General features: G+C 43.8%; 1 protein-coding gene across 5 annotated transcripts in view; it reads right to left on the bottom strand.

Annotated features, from left to right (window-relative positions):
• The window catches only part of LOC147024144 (charged multivesicular body protein 7-like), a 67875-nt gene extending 48958 nt beyond the window's left edge, over nt 1-18917 (bottom strand). Inside the window, exons 1-6 of one of the 5 annotated variants that reach the window (XM_085883766.1) lie at nt 18791-18917; nt 16752-17056; nt 10259-10421; nt 9483-9710; nt 4175-4308; nt 3895-3943 (exon numbers count right to left, since the gene is read on the bottom strand). In XM_085883766.1, the coding sequence (XP_085739892.1) occupies nt 3895-3943; nt 4175-4308; nt 9483-9710; nt 10259-10421; nt 16752-17044 (867 nt within the window). In that variant the 5' untranslated portion in view covers nt 17045-17056; nt 18791-18917. Of the gene's footprint in view, nt 1-3894; nt 3944-4174; nt 4309-9482; nt 9711-10258; nt 10422-16751; nt 17057-17345; nt 17581-18767 lie in introns of those variants that run through there. The other 4 variants (XM_085883765.1, XM_085883764.1, XM_085883768.1 and 1 more) reach the window with 4 other exon arrangements.
• Nucleotides 18918-23335: the final 4418 nt, after the last annotated feature.

The raw sequence follows: 23335 nt of genomic DNA, 5'->3' as shown, positions 1-23335 counted from the left end.
ACAGACAGACACAGACAGACAGACAGACACAGACAGACACACACAGACAGACACAGACACACACAGACAGAGAGACAGAGAGACAGAGAGACACAGACACAGACACAGAGACACAGAGACAGACAGACACAGACACAGAGACACACACAGACACCGACACACAGACACAGACACAAAGACACAGACACAGGCAGACAGAGACACAGACACAGACACACACAGACACAGACACAGAGACACAGAGACACAGACACAGAGACACAGACACAGACACACAGACAGACACAGACACAGAGACACAGAGACACAGACACAGAGACACAGAGACACAGACACACAGACACAGAGACAGAGACACAGACACACAGACACACAGACACAGAGACAGAGACACAGAGACACAGAGACACAGACACAGACACAGAGACACAGAGACAGACACACAGACACAGAGACAGACACAGAGACACAGACACAGAGACACAGACACAGACACACAGACACAGAGACACAGACACACAGACACAGACACAGACACACAGACACAGACACAGACACAGAGACACAGAGACACAGAGCCACAGGGACACAGGGACACAGAGACACAGAGACACAGACACAGACACACAGACACAGAGACACAGAGACACAGACACAGACACAGAGACACAGACAGAGACACAGACAGAGAGACACAGACAGAGACACAGACACAGACAGAGAGACACAGACACACAGACACAGACACACAGACACAGACAGAGAGACACAGACAGAGACACAGACACACAGACACAGACAGAGAGACACAGACACACAGACACAGACAGAGAGACACAGACACACAGACACAGACAGAGAGACACAGACACAGACACAGAGACACAGAGACACAGACACAGAGACACAGACACAGAGACACAGACACAGAGACACAGACTCAGAGACACACAGACTCAGAGACACAGACACAGACAGACACAGACTCCCACAGACAGACACAGACAGACACAGACAGATGCAGACAGACACAGACAGACAGACACAGACAGACAGACACAGACAAACACAGACAGACAGACACAGACAGACAGACACAGACAGACACAGACAGACAGACACAGACACAGACAGACAGACACAGACAGACACAGACAGACAGACAGACACAGACAGACACAGACAGACACACAGACAGACACAGACAGACACACAGACAGACACAGAGACACAGACAGACACAGACAGACACAGACAGACACAGACAGACACAGACAGACACAGACAGACAGACAGACAGACAGACACAGACACACAGACACAGACAGACAGACACACAGACACAGACAGACACAGACAGAGAGACAGAGAGACACAGACACAGACACAGACACAGACACACAGAGACAGAGACACAGAGACACAGAGACACAGACACACAGACACAGACACAGACACAAAGACACAGACACAGAGACACAGACACAGACACACAGACACAGAGACACAGAGACACAGACACAGACACAGACACAGACACAGAGACACAGACACAGACACAGACACAGACACAGACACAGACACAGACACACAGACACAGACACACAGACACAGACAGACACAGACACAGACACAGACACAGACACACAGACACAGAGACAGACACAGAGACACAGACACAGACACACAGACACAGAGACAGACACAGAGACACAGACACAGAGACACAGACACAGAGACACAGAGACACAGAGACACAGAGACACAGACACAGACACAGAGACACAGACACAGAGACACAGACACAGAGACACAGACACAGAGACACAGACACAGAGACACAGACACAGAGACACAGACACAGACAGACACAGAGACACAGAGACACAGACACAGAGACAGAGACACAGAGACAGACACACAGACACAGAGACACAGACACAGACACAGAGACACAGAGACACAGAGACACAGACACAGACACACAGACACAGAGACACAGACACAGACAGACACAGACACAGAGACACAGACAGACACAGACACACAGACACAGAGACACAGACAGACACAGACAGACAGACACAGACAGACACAGACAGACAGACACAGACAGACACAGACAGACAGACACAGACACAGACAGACAGAGACACAGAGACACAGAGACACAGACACAGAGACACAGAGACACAGACACAGAGACACAGACACAGACACACAGACACAGAGACACAGACACAGAGACACAGACACACAGACACAGACACAGACACACAGACACAGACACAGACACAGAGACACAGACACAGACAGAGACAGACAGACAGACAGAGACACAGACAGACACAGACAGACACAGACAGACACAGAGACAGACACAGACAGACACAGACAGACACAGACAGACACAGACAGACACAGACAGACACAGACAGACACAGACAGACACAGACAGACACAGACAGACACAGACAGACACAGACAGACACAGACAGACACAGACAGACACAGAGACACACACAGACACACACACAGACAGACAGACACAGAGAGACAGAGACAGACAGACAGACACAGACAGACAGACAGGCACAGACAGACAGACAGACAGACAGACACACAGACAGACACAGACAGACACACAGACAGACACAGACAGACAGACAGACAGACACAGACAGAGACAGACAGACACAGACAGACAGACAGACACAGACAGACACAGACAGACAGACAGACAGACAGACACAGACAGACAGACACAGACAGACAGACACAGACAGACACAGACAGACACAGACAGACACAGACAGACACAGACAGACACAGACAGACAGACAGACACAGACAGACACAGACAGACACAGACAGACAGACAGACACAGACAGACACAGACAGACACAGACAGACAGACACAGACAGACAGACAGACACAGACAGACAGACACAGACAGACAGACAGACACAGACAGACAGACACAGACAGACAGACACAGACAGACAGACACAGACAGACAGACACAGACAGACAGACACAGACAGACACAGACAGACACAGACAGACACAGACAGACACAGACAGACACAGACAGACACAGACAGACAGACAGACAGACAGACAGAGAGAGAGAGAGAGACAGAGAGAACAGAGATAAGTAGAAGAGAAACATCAGATGTACAAAATGATTTTCAGAGCACGTGACCTTTTGGCCTGTTGCCCAAAATTGAATCAGTTCATCTTTGTATCGCAGTTGAAAGTTGTGAAAAGTTTGGTTGAAATCTCCTTTGTGGTTCATAAGTTATTCTGGTAACAAAGATTTTCAAATAAAGGTCACATGACCATATACTTTTGACTATTTGAACCCAAAATCGAATAAGTTCATCTTTGTGTTAGAGTTCATACTTCTGCGAATCTTCAGTACAGTAGTTGAAAGTTATCACATGAATGAAAATCTGCTACGCACGCACGGACGAACAGATAGATAGACAGACCCAAAATCATAATGCCTCTCGGTGCTTTAGCTAATAAAAGGATGCAAAATATTTGATTATTATTATGATCAGACATCGTAATTTTACATAAAAAAAAACAATTCTAGTTTCATTTCCCTCCACAGGGATCAAACAAATATAGAGAACCAAACAGCAAACGATAATAAAAACCTGAGCTATCCTATTTGTTTCCAAACAAAAATAAAGTGGTCCATGAAATATTTAACAAAATATAAACAACTTGAGTAATGGCTGTTAAATTTTTGTTCAAAGGAAACCTGAGACAAGCTTGCAAACTATTACTTTATCATATCCACAGAACTCTTTGTAAAGTCTCCTTTGACATTAAACAAGGCCCAGTAAAGTTCTCGTGCATACTAAATGTGGCAATCACTTACTTTTTGTTTATCTCCAGTTCTGTGCAACGACTTGGCTTCCAATTTCAACCTGCCAGCACAAGTTCAGCTCAGCACAAATGTAAAGCTCAAGTCAACACAAAGCACAGATTTAGTAAAAAACAAGAGCAAGGAGAAGATGGAGAAGGAGAATGACAAGAAGGAGAATGAGAATGCGGAGAAGAAGGAGGAAGAGGAGAAGACCATTGGTCCTCTACAAACAATGCAGTCAATCCCAGAATTTTCCCCAAGGAAGTAACCTTTGAGTATAACCGGTGCTCACTTTTTGTTGTTGTCAGACAACGCTTCGGATCTCGTTTCTAGTACAGTTGCCATATGCCTTAGTCGTAGAACAGCCAGATCCTCCTCAGACACTGGCTTAACAATGCTCGATCCCGATTTGCAAAACTTCACCACCTGGTTTATAGAGATAGATGAATGAACAATTCATTGCTGACCTTTTGCCTCAGCATTCAATATACATGGTCCTCTCTCCCCCCTTTCACGTCCTTCCTTCTAACCTCCCGAATATGCATACGTCTATAAATGACTAAACTCACATTCTTCTCTTTGTAAATTTACATGCAATATGTAGGTAACCTCCTTACATGAACAGAACAACACACAGGTGACAAAAGGATCAATAGTTGGTATTACTGAGCACTTTGCAAGTGTTGTTCAAGAAATTAATCTTTCTGTACAATGTCGCATTATTGTCCGGAATACTTTGCAAGTGAGAATTTAACTTTTTGAGTGCTGTTGGCCACGATCATGGGCCGCGTCAATCGGGCCATGATTGATTGTTCAAAAATCTGTCTTGTTTGTTCCGGTTTAAGTGTTTGTTCCTATTATTGCCTTATAAACAACACAGATTTTTATTCAGTTTGCCTCAAAAAGATACAATATTTTTGTTTTGCAGACTGGAAAATTCAGAACTCAAACAGGAAATCTAAACATTTAATTGTACAAAAATTGGTGAGTGAAACATGTTGAAATGAAAAGGCAGCATTATTTTGGGTAAATTCCAATGCTCGGTGTGGATTGTCAAATTAAATTCAACAAGCGATGAAAAAGTCCTTGTGGAAGGGTTAATTCCCCAAGAATTACCGATGGGTTAACCTTCCCCAGAATCAAAGGCGAGTTAATCCCCCCTCTTCCCACCGAGGGGATTAACAGATGGGTTAAATATCACCAGAATTACAGATGGGTTAAATAACACCAGAATTACATACGGGTTAAATAACACCAGAATTACATACGGGTTAAATAACACCAGAATTACAGACGGGTTAAATATCACCAGAATTACAGACGGGTTAAATACCACCAGAATTACAGACGGGTTAAATACCACCAGAATTACAGACGGGTTAAATAACACCAGAATTACATACGGGTTAAATAACACCAGAATTACATACGGGTTAAATAACACCAGAATTACAGATGGGTTAAATATCACCAGAATTACAGATGGGTTAAATATCACCAGAATTACAGAATTACAGATGGGTTAAATATCACCAGAATTACAGACGGGTTAAATATCACCAGAATTACAGAATTACAGATGGGTTAAATATCACCAGAATTGCAGAATTACAGATGGGTTAAATATCACCAGAATTACAGATGGGTTAAATAACACCAGAATTACAGACGGGTTAAATATCACCAGAATTACAGACGGGTTAAATATCACCAGAATTACAGACTGGTTAAATAACACCAGAATTACAGAATTACAGATGGGTTAAATATCACCAGAATTACAGACGGGTTAAATATCACCAGAATTACAGACGGGTTAAATATCACCAGAATTACAGACGGGTTAAATACCACCAGAATTACAGACGGGTTAAATACCACCAGAATTACAGACGGGTTAAATACCACCAGAATTACAGACGGGTTAAATATCACCAGAATTACAGACGGGTTAAATACCACCAGAATTACAGACGGGTTAAATACCACCAGAATTACAGACGGGTTAAATACCACCAGAATTACAGACGGGTTAAATACCACCAGAATTACAGACGGGTTAAATATCACCAGAATTACAGACGGGTTAAATATCACCAGAATTACAGACGGGTTAAATATCACCAGAATTACAGAATTACAGATGGGTTAAATATCACCAGAATTACAGACGGGTTAAATATCACCAGAATTACAGATGGGTTAAATATCACCAGAATTACAGATGGGTTAAATAACACCAGAATTACAGATGGGTTAAATACCACCAGAATTACAGACGGGTTAAATATCACCAGAATTACAGACGGGTTAAATATCACCAGAATTACAGACGGGTTAAATATCACCAGAATTACAGACGGGTTAAATATCACCAGAATTACAGACGGGTTAAATATCACCAGAATTACAGATGGGTTAAATATCACCAGAATTACAGATGGGTTAAATATCACCAGAATTACAGAATTACAGATGGGTTAAATATCACCAGAATTACAGACGGGTTAAATATCACCAGAATTACAGAATTACAGATGGGTTAAATATCACCAGAATTGCAGAATTACAGATGGGTTAAATATCACCAGAATTACAGATGGGTTAAATATCACCAGAATTACAGACGGGTTAAATATCACCAGAATTACAGACGGGTTAAATATCACCAGAATTACAGACTGGTTAAATAACACCAGAATTACAGAATTACAGATGGGTTAAATTTCACCAGAATTACAGACGGGTTAAATATCACCAGAATTACAGACGGGTTAAATATCACCAGAATTACAGACGGGTTAAATACCACCAGAATTACAGACGGGTTAAATACCACCAGAATTACAGACGGGTTAAATACCACCAGAATTACAGACGGGTTAAATACCACCAGAATTACAGACGGGTTAAATACCACCAGAATTACAGACGGGTTAAATACCACCAGAATTACAGACGGGTTAAATATCACCAGAATTACATACGGGTTAAATAACACCAGAATTACATACGGGTTAAATAACACCAGAATTACATACGGGTTAAATAACACCAGAATTACATACGGGTTAAATAACACCAGAATTACATACGGGTTAAATAACACCAGAATTACATACGGGTTAAATAACACCAGAATTACATACGGGTTAAATACCACCAGAATTACATACGGGTTAAATAACACCAGAATTACATACGGGTTAAATAACACCAGAATTACATACGGGTTAAATAACACCAGAATTACATACGGGTTAAATACCACCAGAATTACAGACGGGTTAAATACCACCAGAATTACAGACGGGTTAAATACCACCAGAATTACAGACGGGCTAAATACCACCAGAATTACAGACGGGCTAAATACCACCAGAATTACAGACGGGTTAAATACCACCAGAATTACAGACGGGTTAAATACCACCAGAATTACAGACGGGTTAAATACCACCAGAATTACAGACGGGTTAAATACCACCAGAATTACAGACGGGTTAAATACCACCAGAATTACAGACGGGTTAAATACCACCAGAATTACAGACGGGTTAAATACCACCAGAATTACAGACGGGTTAAATACCACCAGAATTACAGACGGGTTAAATACCACCAGAATTACAGACGGGTTAAATACCACCAGAATTACAGACAGGTTAAATACCACCAGAATTACAGACGGGTTAAATACCACCAGAATTACAGACGGGTTAAATACCACCAGAATTACAGACGGGTTAAATACCACCAGAATTACAGACGGGTTAAATACCACCAGAATTACAGACGGGTTAAATACCACCAGAATTACAGAATTACAAACGGGTTAAATACCACCACAATTACAGACTTACAGACGGGTTAAATACCACCAGAATTACAGAATTACCAACAGGTTAAATACAACCAGAATTACAGACTTACAGATGGGTTAAATACCACCAGAATTACAGAATTACAAACGGGTTAAATACCACCAGAATTACAGACGGGTTAACCCCCCCCCGACCCCCCCAGAACTACAGACGAGTTAACCCCCCCGCCCCCTTTCTTGCTCCCCAGAATTACAGAGTTTATTCCTCCTAGAATTCCAAACGGGTTAATCACCCAAGAATTACAGACATGTTAATCCCCCTTCCTCTCCCGACAGAATTACAGATGGGTTAATCCCTCCGGGATTAGACGGGCCCTTCAGCTCGTTTTATTGAAATAAATACAAGAGATAAGATAAATTAAAAGGACAAATAAAAATAAAAATTAAAATAAATATCAGAGAAAACAAAAACAAAGAACCCAGGTAGAAAAATAATCTCGCTCTATTATTCCCTGTGCATCTTTCTAACAACCGCAATCAAGATTCAACAATGCCTCACAATAAGATCCTCAGAAAATCAATTTTATCACCATTTACACAAGCAGGCAAGACAGCCAGCACAATATCCCCACTCTAAATATGCAATGGAGTTGCTTTGGGAATTTTTTTTTCAAAAGGACAATGACAATGGAAAGCATCATAACCACCATTTGCATTCGTGTTGGAGCGAATGAGAACCCAGGCTAACTTTATGATGTTCATTTCCAAAACATTGATGAACATTCCAAAAATTGTTCATTTCCAAAACAGTGCCAAGCCCGACCTGTGTGAATAGCACCCTTACCATCCGAACCGCACAACAAACTTGATAAATAATTCTTAGCCTGATAAAGAAAATTCCACAATGTTAACTGTATAAACAACTCGCAGATAACTCGGTTCCACCGGGCTGTTGTGGTCGGGGAGTTGTTTGAATCAACGTGTGGTTTCTCACGACATATTGAGTTTTCTTTTTAAAGTCATGCAACCAAAATGATGCTGATGTACGACATGAAAACTGGATAGTAGTTTTCAAAATACCTTAAAGTAGCTCATAAAGAAATGCCTCTCTAACATTCTACAATACGAGGAGTCTGCCCCAAGCAAATTAAATAATTCGAGAATGGGAATCAACATTATTTTTTTTAAATCAAAAAAAATAAAATAAACTTTGTGCTTCCGTTCACACGAGGCATTGTCACCATGTGAGCACGATCTTTTGTACGCCTTACATGTGCACGAAAAGATAGTGGAAGCATTAGTGAGTCCCACGGTCTGTTTGTGAGGGAATTTGTTTCCAATGGAGTGCGGAATATTCATGGAGTTTGCTGGGAATGTCCTTTGACAGCATAGTCGCTAACTGTTAACACTGCTGAGGTTTCTCGGTGAAGTTTTGACAGAAAGGTAAATAAACGTTAACGGAAATGACTGAACAATATATTATTTTTTCCGACCAACGATTGAGCCGACATAGGTGTGAACCAATGACTCAGAGCTTATACACCTCCTGTGTGTGCAACAAAAATGCACACAACTCGAAATTGCGTGAATATCGATATGTATAAACATCCGCATGCACTTTCCCAAACCAAGAGGTCTTAAATGAGGTGTAATCCAGCATTGTATGTGCTGTGGTCACGAGGTTTACCCCGTTCAGACACGATGTTGCCGCTTGCATTTATATCGGCATTGGATATCCAAATTTACAACTCATAAAAAGGGTGCAGATGGCACATACGGTTTCTCCAGCTTCTGTATGTACAGTTGCACGACCTTCCTGCTGCAACTGCTGTAAAGTCAGAGTCAGGGTCAAAGCATCGCAGCAAGTACCGGCAGTTAATGCCTCAACCTCTGCCCACGTCAAAACTGGTTCTCTGTCAGTACAAGCTGCAGCCTCAACTGCAAGGCCATGAAGAGCTTTCGGTTGGGCTGTATGGACAAGGGAAAGCACCATGGTACCCAGGCCCTGTTCAATGTAGTTCATAGGGAAAAACAACAACAAAGAGCAAAGATAAACAATAGCAATAACAATAACAATTTTAATAACAAACTCATTTCATCTTTGGACAAACTAAAATGGAAACTTTGTGACTTAAAATTTTTAAAAAATGGATAAATTGGAAGCATAGTCATGCTGAAATATCAGGCAAGTCCAAAATTACATACTCTGAAATGACTGCAATTATTAAACGATGTATTTTTACATATAGACACCACAACAGGAGAACAAAGAAGAATGAATCAGAAAAACCAAAGGAAAAAAAAAAATTAAACACAAAAATTAAGAATGAAACATCTGATGATGGGAGAGAGCTTGACCATCCTCTTTTCAATGAAAACGGAATGAGAAAAAAAATAGTAATAACAATAAAAAATAACATCTATTTTATTCTGGAACTGCATTTTGAATGTGGACAAAACATTTCAGATACTTGAGTGAATCGGTTCACGGCAACAAAAATGTTGTTCTTGGCTCAATGAAGCTCATTAGTTACTTATCCATTCAAGTATCACCTTAACGACGTCAGGGATAACGAACACCATGTCAGGAGGAGGATATGAACTTTCCCAGCCGATGGTTACTGAAGCAAGGTTACACAAAGCCCAGCTCAGTGTCTGCCAAGCCCTTGATGTCCATGCACCAGTGAATTTGGATGCCTGTACCAGGTCACCTTGCCTGTAAAAAATGGCCACAGCCAACCAGTCACAAGGTACACTGCTGCAAAAAGGTAACGTTTTATGCTCATTTTGCAATCGATGCATCACAAACTCAACAAATTTCTGATGTATAGCAAATAAATACATCGAATGCTACAAGGAAAGGCAAGGTGGTGAAACTAAAGTCAGCGATTCGGACTGAAATCGCAATTTTAACAATAACGTGACAGGAGAGTTGGAACGAGAACGGCACTCGGTAAAGCACATACCTGCGCCAGGCTGAACAGGTAACGCTTTGTGTCCCACCGATAGGTCGGATCTTGATCCGCACCTGAACCAAATTCAAATAAGATTGTTCTCGTCACCCACCCAACTCATCCGCCTCGTTTTGTCATAACTTGTCCGCAACTTTTTGAAATATCATGCGACGTATCATCTTTGGGCCCCCATCTCTCAATGGTGAAGAATCACGGGGGAAAAAAAAAACCTCACGTATCCAGATCAGGATTCGGATCTTCACCAAAAACGAATCAATTCTTCCTTGTTTACACACCCAACCTGTCCACCAAGTTTAACCCGAATCTGTCCATAACTTTTTGAGCCAGACAGACAGACAGACAGACAGGGGTGAAAAAACAACTTCGGTGAACCTTCGGTGGCAAACGTAAAAATAAAACAGGCATTGTTGGTAGCTCAATTGAGAATTACTCGCTGAAATCCATGACATTTAATAGCTCATAAATTTGCCACTGTAGACCTTTCCTACGAGGTGTGGATCTTCCATGTCCGTCGAGCCATATCTATCTCTATATATATGTCTCTGTCTCTCTGTCTCTCTGTCTCTCCATTGTGTGCAGCACAAAAATGCAGGGTGGAATCATTGCCTGGATGCACGGCAAAACCGGTGATGCAATGTCCCCTGCTGGTTAGGGAAGCAAATTTTGAATTTTGGCCAAGGTGCGGCGAATGCTCGCCTCCTCTTCCCGAAGGGCACCGTAGGACCTTTAACATCCACCAACTAATGCCAGCAGACGGGGCACCTGTTTATCGTCCATCCGAGGGATGGCGCTCATATTGATGAATCACCCGGCCTGTGAAACACCGGAATGAGAGTTTATAGCTTGGTCGGGATTTGAACCGTCGACACAGCTCAGAGGCATGTGTGCATACCTTTAGGGCCGAGGCCATGCTGTCAGTCTCGTTGAGCGATATTGCGTAATAGGCTGACAAACATTTTGAATATTTACACATCACTAACTCACTGATAAACAGAAACCAAAAACATGGCTTTGCGGTTGCACATCAAAAGTCAACAACACAGCCGAAACAAGAGACGATGACAGAATTAGAGTTTAGGAGCAGCAAGATGGCAGCGTTTGCAGAGCAAAATGGACAGAATTTTCCTTAAAAACCAAATCAAGTTAGCGAAAGTTCAAGACTGGCGATGGCAAAAAAGAGAAATCGTCATGGATACTGAAAGTGTGTCAAACGAGATCGACACAAAGTCGGTCCTTTGGTTACAAAATGGGTTTTGTAAAAGTATACCAGAATAATAAATCTGTACTAATACTTCTTGAAAAGGCTTGAATGTGTGTTTATATATAATTTTTTGCAGGTCAACTCGGGAGCAATTGCAGTGCTGTCGGACCTCGACATTCGCGGGGATACGTCCCTGGAAAATGCCGTGAATGTCAACACCGCAAATGTCGGGGCATTGTTTCAATGGGATAAAAGGGGATAGGTTCCCAGTGGTTTTTGATTCATGAAAAATGTCGAGAATGTCGACACCAAGTGTCGACGTCACAAATGTCACGCGTTGTTTCAATGGAAAAAAGGGGGGATTGGTTCCTGGCAGTTCCCGATCCATTGCGGAAAATTTTACAATCTTTTCGACCGCAAATGCACACGATTAGTTTCATAAAAAATGCAAACAAATTAAAACAATAATAAAATAAAAAAAACACCAGATACCGTTTCCAATGTTTATTGAAGGAATGCGATTACAGTTTATGAAAAAGTGATTAACCAGCTGTACCATAAAAGTAAAAAAACAAACAAACAAAAAAAAAAACAGCAGGTAGTTTCAAATATTTATTTACACAAACAAACACAATTATACGACGACGACGACGACGAGGATTTAAAATCCAATGAGCTTAACAAACTCCTCTGAAGATGAAGCAGGAGAGGGTGCTGATGAGTCGTGCACTGAAAGGAATGAAGGTGAGGGTGGTGATGTCTCACACTGAGGGGGAGGCAGGAGAGGAAAAATAGTCAGGATAGTGTGCTGATGCTCCTGAGGTGCATGGATCAGAGTGAAACAAATAAATAAATAATAATAAAAAAGAGAGCTGCCTGGAAGATTGCAGGAGGTGTTGACGTAGTTCCTTGTAAGGGAGAATCACATCATCCAACCTCCTCTTGAACGAGAGGTAATGCTCCATGACCGAATAAACATCTTGTGGCCTCAGTCATTGACCGCATGTCCTGCAGCATCTGACCCACGAACTTGATCGTGAGGTTGGACCTTGACACCTCTTCCTCCTCATCACTGCCCACTTCCTCCTCCTCCTGCTCCTCTTCCCCCTCGGAAACCTTGCTCATGGCATCCAACTCCTCCACGGTGAGCTCGAAGGCATGTGAGGCGATAAGATCATCCAACTCCTCAGGCTCAATGTCGTCAAAGCCTTCCCTCCCACATGCCGTGCCAAACCGACAATTTCATGCCTCTCCATTTCGTCGGGAAAGCCTTGAAAGTACCTCACTGCTTGTGGTCACAGGTTGTGCCAGCAGGCATTGATGGTGGAGCCTCTCACCTCGTCCAGCGACTCTTTGATTGCGCTGATGCAGTGGACTATGTTGAACTCCTCCAAACACTGCCCGACGGTGAGTTCTGGGAATCCATCGCATCCAAAATGCCGCAAGAGGTGCAGCGGGTACAATAGGTTGTGAAAGTCGAGATTACCCCTTGGTCGAGCGGCTGGACTCGGGAGGTGGTATTGGACGGCAAGAAGATCACCTCGACGTTCGGGTGAGCCACCTTCAGTTCCTCAGGGTGGCCAGGAGCATTGTCGACGAGCAAGAGAATCTTAAACACAAGGTTTTGTTCCGCCAGGTACTTCTCCAGCTGAGGGATGAAACAGGTATGGAACTTGTCCATGAAAATTGCTGCTGTCACCCATACCTTCCTGTTGGCCCTCCAAAACATGGGCAGCATGTTTGTTCTTGCCCTTGAGAGCACGTGGGTGCAGGGAATGATACAACATCATGGGTTTCGTCATACAGTCCCCTTTTGCATTTGTGCAGAAAAGATACCCGATCCTTTGCGGCCTTGAACCCCGATGATGTCCCCCCCGTGCTTCGAGATAAAAGCTCGCGTTGGGATCTTTTTCCAAAACAGGCTGGTGTCGTCAGCGTTGAACACCTCCTCTAGCAGGTACCCCTTCTCCTCGATCAGCTGCGAGAGTGAAGAAGAAACGTTTTGACTACTTCGTGTTCTGCGGAGGCAAGCTCGCCTGACAGTTTAACTCGTTGTGGAGATCGTAGAGCTTCTTGAAGCAGTCAAACTATCCCCTGCTCACTTGGAATGGATGGGGATCGCTCATACCAGCACCACCCATGCCAGGCAGATGCGCATACATACGCATCACCTTTGAGTGAATGAGAGGTCCACTTAAAGGCAAGTTCTTCTGCACGTTGTCCTCCATCTAAACACTGAAAGCCTTTTCCATCCTTTCTGTGTGGACATCCCAGACCTGGGTGACCACTTTGGTGCTGGGTGCAGCGCTTGCCGCAACATTTTCTCGGATCAATCCGTTAAAGATCTCCTTCTCGTTCTTCCACATGTAGCGAATGGTGGATTTGTTTACTCCATACAATCTGCCCACAGAGGCCACACTCAGTCCTCTCGCTAACTCTTCCAGCAGCTCCACTTTGAGGCTCAGGCTCATTACTTCCTTCTGCCTCTTGGTAGTCAATGCATTTCCAGCACTGGTGTTGCACTTTGAATCCATATTTGATCAATGAGCGGAGCGAGAGGCAAAACACAGGTCAAGGCAGCGGGACGAGAAGAATGATTGAGATCCAGGACACGCTGCACACAAGTAAAATGTGGGTAGCTGTGGGAGGGACAAGTAGTCTGACCATTGTTTGTGGGGGATGTTGGCAGGTGCTAACTTTTTACACAAGTGGTAGATGGGGTGAAGCGTTTTAATTGTGCGACTCGCAAGGTGGGCGACATCTTCAGCAGCGAGTAATCGATGGGGTGAATCATTTTAATTGTGTATCTCGCAAGGTGGGTGCCATCTTCAGCAGCGAGTAATAGATGCGGTGAATCATTTTAATTGTGTATCTCGTGGATGCCAACGTTTTACGCAGCAGCTGGTGGACGCGGTGAAACGTCTTTATAGCACGGATGGTGGGACATGCTGCACAACTCGACATGCTGCACAGCAGCGGCAAATTGACAAAATATATATTCTTGTGGAGCGGGGGTCAGAGGCGAAAAGACCACATGGGGGGAAGCTACCTCGGGTTCCCACCAGACTCTCTGGAATCGCAACCCGTCGTACACGAATAACTTTGTGACGCGACGGGTCGCTAATCGACCGTGAACACCAATAATTCGACCACTTGATTTAGGGTCCTCCATCTAATGAATACCGTTTACCGAATGGTCACGTGGTCTAATGATCGGGGGACACGCTCCAAGTACGCCTTGTTCAAACCGGATCATCTTACCAGATCAGATGCAGCCGAGCGCAACTGCCCAAGGACGTACTGGCTAGAAAAACAGATCGTTGGGGGGATAACGTCCCGGCTGGGCAAGAACACGAACCATGCTGAACCAATGAATGAAATGACAAAAACGAGCTGGGAACATTTCTATACAAAGCATTTATTTACAATCAGGTGAGGGGAGGTGGAAAGCAAGGAATTTGTGGGGTGCAACAAAAGGCAAGCAATTTACAAAAGCAGACACAGAGCAGACTTATCCCATTCTCACTTCGACAATCTTAACTTATGCTACGACAAGCGCTAACACACACACACACACACACACACACACACACACACACACACACACACACACACACACACACACACACACACACACACACACACACACACACACACACACACACACACACACACACACACACCTGCCAGAGCAATCAGAGAATATAATTGGATGGAGGTGATCGATGGCCCCCTTCTATCTTCTTGCAAGTTTGCAAGGATAAGGAACTTTCCCATCACATATTACCAAAAGTTACATTCCTTCCCCAATTACATCACATTTTCCTCTCTCATTATGCTGAATTTATTGCATCATATTCAGTTCAACAAGTTCAGGAAATGGAATTAATCATCTCTTCACATGGAGACAAATACACCTTGCTTTGTTACCAGTTGTCGAGTTCCTCATGCACTTCAAACATGAAAGAGAGTCAACAATGCTGACATTTTCAACAAATATAGAGATCTGCTTTGTGGATGTCCGACATGCCTGTGGAGGAACCAATGAGAATTTCTGCACACCGTGACACGAGACCCAGTATTATTATATTAATACGCTAAGCCATATTTTGTGGACGTATCTCCTCCGAAACTGCCGGATGGATTGTTGCCACTTTCGGCATGCGGTTGTTCTGTGGTCTAATGTACAGCATCGGCGATGTAAGATCGTGCCACACGGAGAGGTTAGGGAATTTTTGGCAATTTTCTAATTCTTACATTTGTTTCCACGGCGACGTCACCGCTGATGCATAATGACGTCATGGCATCATCGGTCATTTGCTGACGTCATCACGTCTGTCGTCGACAGACTGTCACCGCTGAGAGGCGTAATGCCACTCCGAGAAAACAGGGTCTGCAATGTAAAACCCTCTTCTGCACATGCTGACTAACTCAGAAGGTGAATTTGATGCAAAAAAATGTAACAAGAAACATTGTAGCTGAAGAAATTCGATAAATCACATTGTGAACAGTCGATATATTGACGTCATAACGAACCCTCACTTTAGAAACCACGCAGAGCGTGGGTTTGGCTAGTGGCAATTAAATATACGACAATGGCACTAGGTGGAGTGCATACCTCTGCCAGGATGAACAGTTTATGTTTTGTATCCCACCGATAGGCCACATCCGGATCTGGACCTGAACCTGAACCTGGACCAAAATCTCATCAATTCGCGCTAGTCACACATCCAACCTGTCCACCAAGTTTCATCCAAATCCTTCCCCAACCTATTGAGATATCCTGCTTGCAGACAAACAGTGGTGAAAACATTCCCTCCTTCCACCTTCGGTAGCGGAGAGATAATGAATAAACGCGACTGGAACCTACCTCTCCATGGCATCCATGACTGCACCAAGGCAATGTGGAGGTGGTGCCCCCTTCCTGCGGAACCGAACCACCAATCGCTCCCGGCTCACCCAGGCCTGTCCTCGCGCCCGCGAGCTAGAAACCATCAGGGAAGACCAAAAGGCCACCTGGCCCGCCCCACTTGCCGGAGATTTTGCCGCAAAGCCTTTTCCGCTGGGCGGTTGTAATGCAGAAGAGAGAAATGCCATGCGACGGTCATCCTGCCATTCAGGTGGCAGCCACGGCTCGCTGCCCAAAATTGGCCCTTCTTCCATGACCACGCTTAGCTGAAACAACAGGAAATTTGAAAAGAAAGGACAATTACACAAGGTTTCAGAAAACATGGTGATCACAACACCATTACATTTTCTGGAGAGAACTTTCTATCCACAAGTGAAGCAATGAAGAGTTAAATCCCACACCCTTCCTCGCACCATTCTCAGGGTCTTAATTCTTGTGAAAACAATTAAAGTTTTGATTGGAACTTTCAACACTTGTGAACACAATCTTTCAAACTAAGCGATGGAGAAACGGCTCGTCAGCTCTTGCAGGTGCCTGAGACGACAGAGTACGTGCCATGTCTGTTTTGGTCAGCCCGTTCCATCTCCTGAAAACCAGCCATGTGTGGAGATAGGGAGGAGGAGGAGGACGAGGAGGAGGGGAAAAAGATGAACAATGAAGCTGGTATTTAAAAAAAACCCTCCAAAATCAAAGGAGAGAGAAAGAGGGAGAAGAGGAATCAGAGGGAGAAAAATAAGAAGAAGAGGACTCAGAGGGAGAAAATAAGAAGAAGAAGAAGAATCAGAGGGAGAAAATAATAAGAAGAAGAGGAATCAGAGGGAGAAAATAATAAGAAGAAGAGGAATCAGAGGGAGAAAATAATAAGAAGAAGAGGAATCAGAGGGAGAAAATAATAAGAAGAAGAGGAATCAGAGGGAGAAATTAATAATAAGAAGAAGAATCAGAGGGAGAAAATAATAAGAAGAAGAGGAATCAGAGGGAGAAAATAATAAGAAGAAGAGGAATCAGATGGAGAAAATAATAATAAGAAGAAGAATCAGAATAAGAATCATCAGAATAAGAATCATCAGAATAAGAAGAATAAGAATCAGAATAAGAATAAGAATAAGAATAAGAATAAGAATAAGAATAAGAATAAGAAGAAGAAGAATCAGAAGAATCAGAAGAAGAAGAAGAAGAAGAAGAAGAATCAGAAGAAGAAGAAGAAGAATCAGAAGAATAAGAAGAAGAATCAGAAGAATAAGAAGAAGAATCAGAAGAATAAGAAGAAGAATCAGAAGAAGAAGAAGAAGAATCAGAAGAAGAAGAAGAATCAGAAGAAGAAGAATCAGAAGAAGAATCAGAAGAAGAAGAATCAGAAGAAGAAGAATCAGAGGGCAAAAAATAAGAAGAAGAGGAATCAGAGGGAGAAAAATAAGAAGAAGGAGAGGAATTAGAGGGAGAAAAATAAGAAGAAAAAGAAGAGAAACAGAGGGAGAAAATAAGAAGAGGATGGAGGAGAAGATGAACAAGGAAGCTGGTATTTAAAAAAAAAAACCTCCAAAATCAAAGGAGAGAGAAAGAGGGAGAAGAAGAGGATGGACGAGAGAAAGAAGAGGAATCAGAGGGAGAAAAGACGAAGAGGAATCAGAGGAAGAAAAATAAGAGGAATCGGAAGAAGAAGAGGAATCGGAAGAGGAGGAATCGGAAGTCGAAAAATAACAAAAAAAAAATTATCAAACGTCACGGAGGGAAATTTTAGCGAAGGAAAAGAACATGTTTATATGTGAGGCCATTTCTCTCGGCCGAAACAATACCAAACGGTCAAACAGATCGCCTCACAAAGGCAAAGCCATCGGTACTGTTACATAGAAAGGCAACACGGCAAAGGGGGGGCGAACCGAACAGTGAATATATCTCCACACAGGTCGCGGAATCCCAAACAACTGGTTTTATTCTTACTACAAGTCCTCCCACCCCCAAACACACGATACGAACCGTGCCGACGAAGCCATACAAACCGCGAGGGAACAGCGACCGCTCGGAAAAGCCTTTCACTTTGGGAGACGTCTATTTATTACGTACGTAAGAGTTAAATTGAGAAAGAACAGTAATTAAGGTGGACAGTCGAAGAAAGGAGATTAGAATGCATAAAGAGCGGAGACAAGGGAAAAAATCCGAAACGTGAAACCAGAAACATCAATTCACTGAATCTTATACACCGCCTCAAAGATTCAAGTGTTTGGTTTTTATCACATTTATCATTGACGTCTATATAAACATTTCGGATGCCTCTGAAGATAAGTACGATAATAACTGTCATTACAAACGGTCTCATTCATAATTGCAGATAAAGAGTATGCAAGGGTAATAATAATAATAAATGAATTAAAAAAAAACACAAATTCCATGTATGTGAAGAAGAAGAAGAAGAAAAGAAGAAGAAAAAGAAGAAGAAGATTGCAGGAAGAAGCGTTCTTGTCGGTTTTGAGGAGCAAGAGCGGGGTCGCCACAACCTCGTTGCCATGGTGTATTTTCACCTCACTTGAAGCACGCCGGCATATGTCGCGTAATTCATTTTATAACCTAAACTGATTCACGTCCGCGCTTTCGCCCTTTTATATAATAATGTACGTTGTGCCAGAAACGGAAAGCGTTTATGAACTGGATGTAGTTTGGCGAATAGCTGTAGTCGCCTCAACAAACAACAACAACAATCCTGCAACCGTTAGGTTGCAGCAAAAGTGTAGTACTGGACAAATATTTACATGTTCTTTTCTTTTAAGGAAACGAGCACAAACTTGATCGAAACGGCGTCGAGTGTTTCATGAACGTGTTTCCCAAATCATGGCGAGTGCGACAAACATCTGCGGGACGGCTCAGCCTCCATTGCCTCGCTCCAAAGGGTTACACAGGGTGGCCATAAAGTCTGGAAACATAAGGAATGGTTGGATGATGATTCCCCTCACTGGATTGGACGACGTGGCCCTGTGGAGTGGGTTGCTGCATGCTCGACAGATTTGAACCCCCTTGATTACTTCTTCTGGGGTATGCTGAACACACAGGATTATCTGAGACGACACATCACGGATGTATGTGCAGGGATCGATGGAAATGCTGCATCAACGTACTGTGTTCACTGCTATTTTCCACAGCGCATTGAACTGTGCGTTTCTCATGGACAACACATTGAACGTGTCATGTAATGTCAATAAACCATTTATAATATATACTAGTTAACTCGACGACCCGTGAACCCGTTGGGTTCCCATTGTGACAGCGGTTGATGAAAAAATCATTTTGGGGGGGGGCGGGGGGAGGAGGGGAGAGGGAGCTCCAGCGAACGAGACCCCTGAGGTTGTTTCCATTGATCAAATTCTCCCGGAGTACTTGACTAAATCGGGAATTGATTTTTTAATAATTTTTCGTTGCCCGATTTTAAGGAAACTTGATACTGCACACTGCAGGAGAATCGTGAGTAAGGTGGCCCTAAAATGTTTGCGCTATCGTGTACCGTTTTGGCTGTATTTCGGGAACATACATACATATATACAAAATGAGAGTTTCAGTAGTATATAGAAGATATTCACCTGTTTCCAGACTTTATGGCCACCCTGTATTTCAATTAAAACTCGAACAAAACGGCCACTTCAGAATCTTCTTCATTTTATACATTGATGGCCACAACTGATGGGTTGGTCTGGGGAAACTTAGCCCAAATCTATTATGAACCGGCTGGCGAGACCCGACTGATGTTCGACTAAGGTTCGTGAAGGAATTTGTTTAGAGCGCTGGAGATAGCTCGCGTATGACTTGTGAAGGACACCATGGGGGTATTTAACATCCACCAACTGATGCCGGCAGACGCGGGGCCCAATTTAACGTCCATCCAAAGGACTGCACACGCATTGATGAATCATTCTGTCTGTGAAACACCGGGATGACAGTTCATAGCTGGGTTGGGATTCAAACCCAGGTGCGCAGAGGTGTGTGCATACCTCCAAACCATCCTGCCAGCCCAAACTCCTCTTTTAATTTTCGGGAATGGTACCCGTTAAATGGCATGAGGAAATTATCCAAGTTGTTGTAACGGAGTTTGCATGACTTCAAGCTTGCATTTATAATTTTTTTTTTTTTTTTTTTTTTTTTTTTTTTTTTTTTTTTTTTTGTATACCTTGGTCGAGGCTGGTATGAGAGCTAACACACAACTCACAGCAAGGAGGCATGAGACAAGAGGGGCGGGAGTGGAAGGGACAAAACATTGGGGAACAGACACAGGTGAACTGTGGAAGGGAGAGGGATGGGGATGGGACGGGGAACATGGCGAGGGGAAGATGGACATTAAAGGGACTTTCAGGAAGGAAAGCAGGAGAATTGAAGGAAGTGGGCTTGGGTGGATTATCGGGGGTAGAAAAGATCGAGGATTTGGATGGGGGAAGATAAGAGGTGGTGGTGAACAGCTGTTTTGAAAGCCTGCAGGGAAGAATGGGAAAGAATAGAGTGAGGAAGTTTATTCCAAAGGCGGGAAAAAGAGGAATGAAAGAGTGAAGATGAGCAGTGATTCGTGATTTTGGTAGTTTTACCAGAAGGGGGTTGTTGGCGGACCTTGAGCGCCCTGTGGAAATGTGGCTGGGACAAATCACAGAGAGAGCAGGGCGGGCAAGGCTGGAGAGGAGTCGGTAGAAGACAGAAAGACCACCGACCAACCTGCGGTGATTGAGTGAGAGGCCCAAAGACTCAGCTTCATTGCGGGAGATGCCAATGATCTTAAAAGCCCTGGTTTCGACAGCGTGAAGTCGAGAAAGGGGGGAGGCAGGAGCACCAGCCCAGAGGGGAGAGCAGTACTCCATCAGGCTACGGACAAAAGCTTTGTAAGTGGTCAGGAGCTCAAGAGGGCCGAGGAAGGACTTTGCACGACGGAGGATTCCCAGTCGGCGACTGGCTTTTGAGGCAAGGTTGGAAATGTGACTTTCCCAGGAAAGGTCATGGCAGATAGTGAGACCCAGAAGCTTGAAAGAAAAGACTTCTTCCAGAGGATTGTTGAGAAAGTGGATGGGGGGTTTTGTAAACGGTCCTTTCGAAGAGACATAGTGAGAGTGTGAGATTTGTCTGATTGAAAGACATGTTCCACGTGTTGGACCAGTTTGTGATTTTATCCAGATCTGCAGTGAGCGAAGAAGCTGCTGCTTGCCGGTCTGAGGGATGACAGATGGTACGGCAGAGGGTGGAGTCATCGGCAAAGAGAAATAGAGGATTTTCCAGAGAGTCCGAGAGATCATTGATGAAAACCAGAAAAAGAACAGGGCCCAGAACGCTACCTTGAGGAACTCCAGCCTGCACAGGAAGAGGGGATGAAAGAACTCCATTTAGGGCCACACGTTGACTGCGACAGGAGAGGAAGTCTGCGAGCCATGAGTGGAGATGGCCTTGAATACCATGGGAAGAGAGTTTGGTGAGTAGGGCAGGGTGCCAGACTGTGTCAAAAGCACGTGATATGTCCAGGGATACGGCTCGGATTTCCTGTCTGGCATTGAGGACCTCCATCCATTGATGGGAGAGCAGTAGCAGCATATCTAGGGTAGAGTGACCTGGTCTGAAACCAAATTGATGATTGGAAATCAAGCCATTGGAGAAGAGGAAGGATTTCATGTCTGAAGCGATGATGGATTCCATAACCTTGCTGATGATTGGGAGAAGGCTGATTGGTCTATAGTTACAGGGATCTGTTTTTGCACCTTTTTTATGCAGGGCAGTGATGTTAGCAGATTTCCAAGCAGATGGCAGATGACCTTGGGAAAATGAGAGGGTGAATAGAACAGAGAGAGCGTGAGCAAGAGCAGAAGAGCAGGCTTTGAGGACACGTGGGCTGATGCCGTCTGGACCGGTTGCAGAATCTGACTCGAGGTTTGAAAGCAAGCTCTCCACCTTGTCAGGAGAAAAGGATACAGAGTCCAGGGACAGTTGGGTGCGACTGGGTAAAGTGGGTAGAGATAGTGATGGGTTTGGGACACAAGATTTAGCTGCAAACACCGAGTTTAGACATTCAGCTTTATCACGTGTGGAATCAGCAGTGCGGCCATTTGAGGTAAGGGAGGGGATGGAGGGGGAACATACACCAGAAACAGATTTGATTAAACGCCACCAGGATTTTGAGGAGGGAGAGAGGTTTGAGAGTTCAGACTTCAGATGAGAAAGATGTTGTTTTCTGGCTCTCCTGAGGGCAGCTACACACTTGTTCCGAGCTTTGTGGAAAGAACTGAGATTGCCCTCAGTTGGGTTTGCTTTCCATGAGGCAAAGGCAAGTTGTTTCAGGACAACTGCCTCGCCACAAGCTTCAGTAAACCAAGGGCGGGAGGAAGGGTAAGACAACTGAACACGAGAGGGGATAAATCTGTGCATGAGGGAGAGCAAGTTTCTTTGAAAGAATTCCCAGGATGAGTTGATGTTTGAGAAAGTAGTGATAGGAGACCAGTCTGTAAGTTTGATGGCTGCTCGGAGACCCTGCCAGTCGGCTTGAGTGAAATGCCAGACTCGACGGCGGTGAGGTGGTTCTCTGATAACAGCCA

The sequence above is a fragment of the Eptatretus burgeri genome, chromosome 6, assembly GCF_056783735.1.
Source record: "Eptatretus burgeri isolate ZD-2024b chromosome 6, Ebu_testis_v1, whole genome shotgun sequence".
Taxonomy (NCBI): domain Eukaryota; kingdom Metazoa; phylum Chordata; class Myxini; order Myxiniformes; family Myxinidae; genus Eptatretus; species Eptatretus burgeri.
Note: the sequence above shows the minus strand (reverse complement) of the source record. Positions and strands in the feature narration are given on the sequence as shown.